The sequence below is a fragment of the Aplysia californica genome, unplaced genomic scaffold (assembly GCF_000002075.1).
Source record: "Aplysia californica isolate F4 #8 unplaced genomic scaffold, AplCal3.0 scaffold00015, whole genome shotgun sequence".
NCBI classification, from domain to species: Eukaryota; Metazoa; Mollusca; class Gastropoda; order Aplysiida; family Aplysiidae; genus Aplysia; species Aplysia californica.
In genome coordinates, this window is record NW_004797285.1 from 1,230,632 (window position 1) to 1,233,100 (window position 2,469).

At 39.6% G+C, this 2,469-nt stretch overlaps 1 protein-coding gene across 1 annotated transcript in view; it reads right to left on the reverse strand.

The window, feature by feature from the left end:
* LOC101861704 (organic cation transporter protein) overlaps positions 1 to 2,469 on the reverse strand; it is a gene marked incomplete in the record, with an annotated part of 24,627 nt that overhangs the window by 9,107 nt on the left and 13,051 nt on the right. Inside the window, 2 exon segments of the mRNA XM_005090292.3 lie at positions 1,208 to 1,366; positions 2,165 to 2,364. Coding sequence (XP_005090349.2) covers positions 1,208 to 1,366; positions 2,165 to 2,364 — 359 coding nt within the window.

Consider the following 2,469-nt stretch of genomic DNA (forward strand, 5'->3'; position numbering starts at 1 on the left):
TGGGGGTATGGGGGATGGGGGGGTTGGGGTTATAAGAGACAAAGAGAGCGACGTAGAAGGATAGTTGGATACATAGATAGATTGATAGATGAAAAAGTAAATATTGAAATGTAGAGCGAGTAAAATTCGAGTAAACGTATATCTTTGTTACCAGAGTAAAGTGAAATAACTTTGTTACCAGAGTAAATGTGAAAGTACATGCAATGATAATAATAATGATAGCTCGTCTGTCAATGTCTGACGATGACCATAATACATTCACAGAGGAGCATGTTTCCCTTGCAAAATAGAAGAATTAAAGTACATGTAGTACCAAAGTAACTTGAATGATCTTGAATAAGGGTTACATATGAAACACCTGTCACTGTATAAATCGCAAGCCTATGTCAGACACAGTACAATATTACCCACAAAGGACAAGGCAAAGAGGTTAACAAAGAACACAAAAAAGCAAAAATAAGCACCAAAATCAACGCTTTTGAGGACAGGCGTCCGTGCAAATTATAAAACCCTTCATTTACTTCCTACAGTTTGACTTGACCATAGTAACAAGAGGCCAAAGAAAAGTATCAGGTATTTTTCTTTTATTTTCAGTTTAGCTACGAATACTTCTTTTTTTATAACTTAAACGAACATTTCATCTTACACTACTTTAGCTAGCAATTACATTGTACATTTCTCATAATGGGCCGACACACTGCGGGGCTAACGCACATTGCGGGGTTGTGCTGTCCAGTAAATCACTTCGGTAGCATTAAATTCTTGAGGCCACGGATATTGGTATAAAAAGAAACTGAAATTCTACGGAACACGGGCGTGGACCGTAATGATTTTGTGCTCAAAGGAAAGATGCTCAACAGCCTTCATACAGTGACAAAAATTGCCAAAAGTCGGAAATTGGAGTAAGTACACCGCGAGCACTTGGTCCATGACACGTTTAACTCGTGCTTGCAGAATCATAGATATTCTCAGTATGTTTTGACAATATCGCCTTTGTGAAATTCTGGAGCTTTCTGTTGTGAAAAGATAGCCCCTAGACATTTCAAGACTCCTTTACTTCTCAAGACTTCTTCAACGTTGCAAGCGTTCCTACCAAAGGAGTAACCAAGTTTGGATAACGTAATAAGAGTAGAGTAACAGAGCAGTAAAAGCATGGGGGGAAAAGTAGAAATAATAAAAAATGCAGAGAGAGTCCAAGTATGCTCACATGTCGAATTCATCCTTCTGTTTGCGGAATTTGTCCAAAGTCTTGTCCAGGAGTGGAATGTCCGGCAGGTTGTTTACACGGAGGAACCGCAAGATGACGTCCTTGGCCTTTCCTGTACGGCCTTTGGACAGTAGCCATGGTAACGAGTCGGGGATGAGCCTTGAAGACGAGAAAAAAGCAAATATCAGAGTAAATGTCAAGTTAGCGGTAACGGCATCTTCTTTTCGTAATGAAAAGCGAGCAAAATCAGTGTCTTTTCTTCTTCTTCTTCTTCTTCTCCTCCTCCTCCTCCTCCTGCGTTTATCGTCATCGCTATTCTTAATAAGGAAAACAACAGCAGCAACGACAAAGGCTATAAAAAACACATAACATTATTTTTCACTTAACTCATACTGACCCCTAATAGCATTTATTACAAAGCTGCAAAGTAAGGGAGAAAGATTTCAGCAGATCTATTTTTACAAGTTTCAGTCTCTCAAGTTCAAACATCTTGCCCTTGTCAAGCGGCCCAAAGTACAGACCCGCATATTGCTTATCTAAAGCAAAACTCACGGTCGTATTTATCTCCTAAGTAAGAAATGCGATCCACGACCACATAAAACAAAATTTTGAACATTGCAATATTTTTTGAAAATTCCATTCGTTCTAAGAATAGAAGTAACACCAAAAAAACGGACCCGATTGTGAACACAATCTATAACTGATGAAATGTGAGCTTTTTCAGAATCGGTGCATGGTGCAATTTTCCTGTCATCAGCAGAAACACACAAAAAATTTAATTTGTGGTAATCTTTAAGGACTCAGATAGTCACCCATACGGTCTGATTTCTTTCTTTGTTTTGGTTGGTTTTGTTTGTTTGGTTGTTTTTTTTTGGGGGGGGGGGGGTTTGTATGTGCTCTTATTGTTGCTTTAAAAAATGAGTACAAGAAATCTCGGTTCATGGGAAAAAGTCGTACCAGATGTAGAAAAAAGATAGGAGGTTGATGGGCAGGGCAATGACGAGCTCAAGGTGACCCCAGTCTGGCAGGAGATAGCCAAAGAGTGCTAGAGACATGATGCCCATTGCCCAAAAGAACTGCATGAAGATTGTGGGCGGCTCCCTGTGGGCGGCGTCAAATGTCTCCGTCATGAGCACATAGGCACACAACGCGATTGTCTGCTCAGAGGAATAGAAAATAAATGAAACAGTGGGATGAGGTTTAAGTGACGTGAAAAGTAATGTTGTAATCGTGAGTGTGTGTGTATTATATATACAATATAT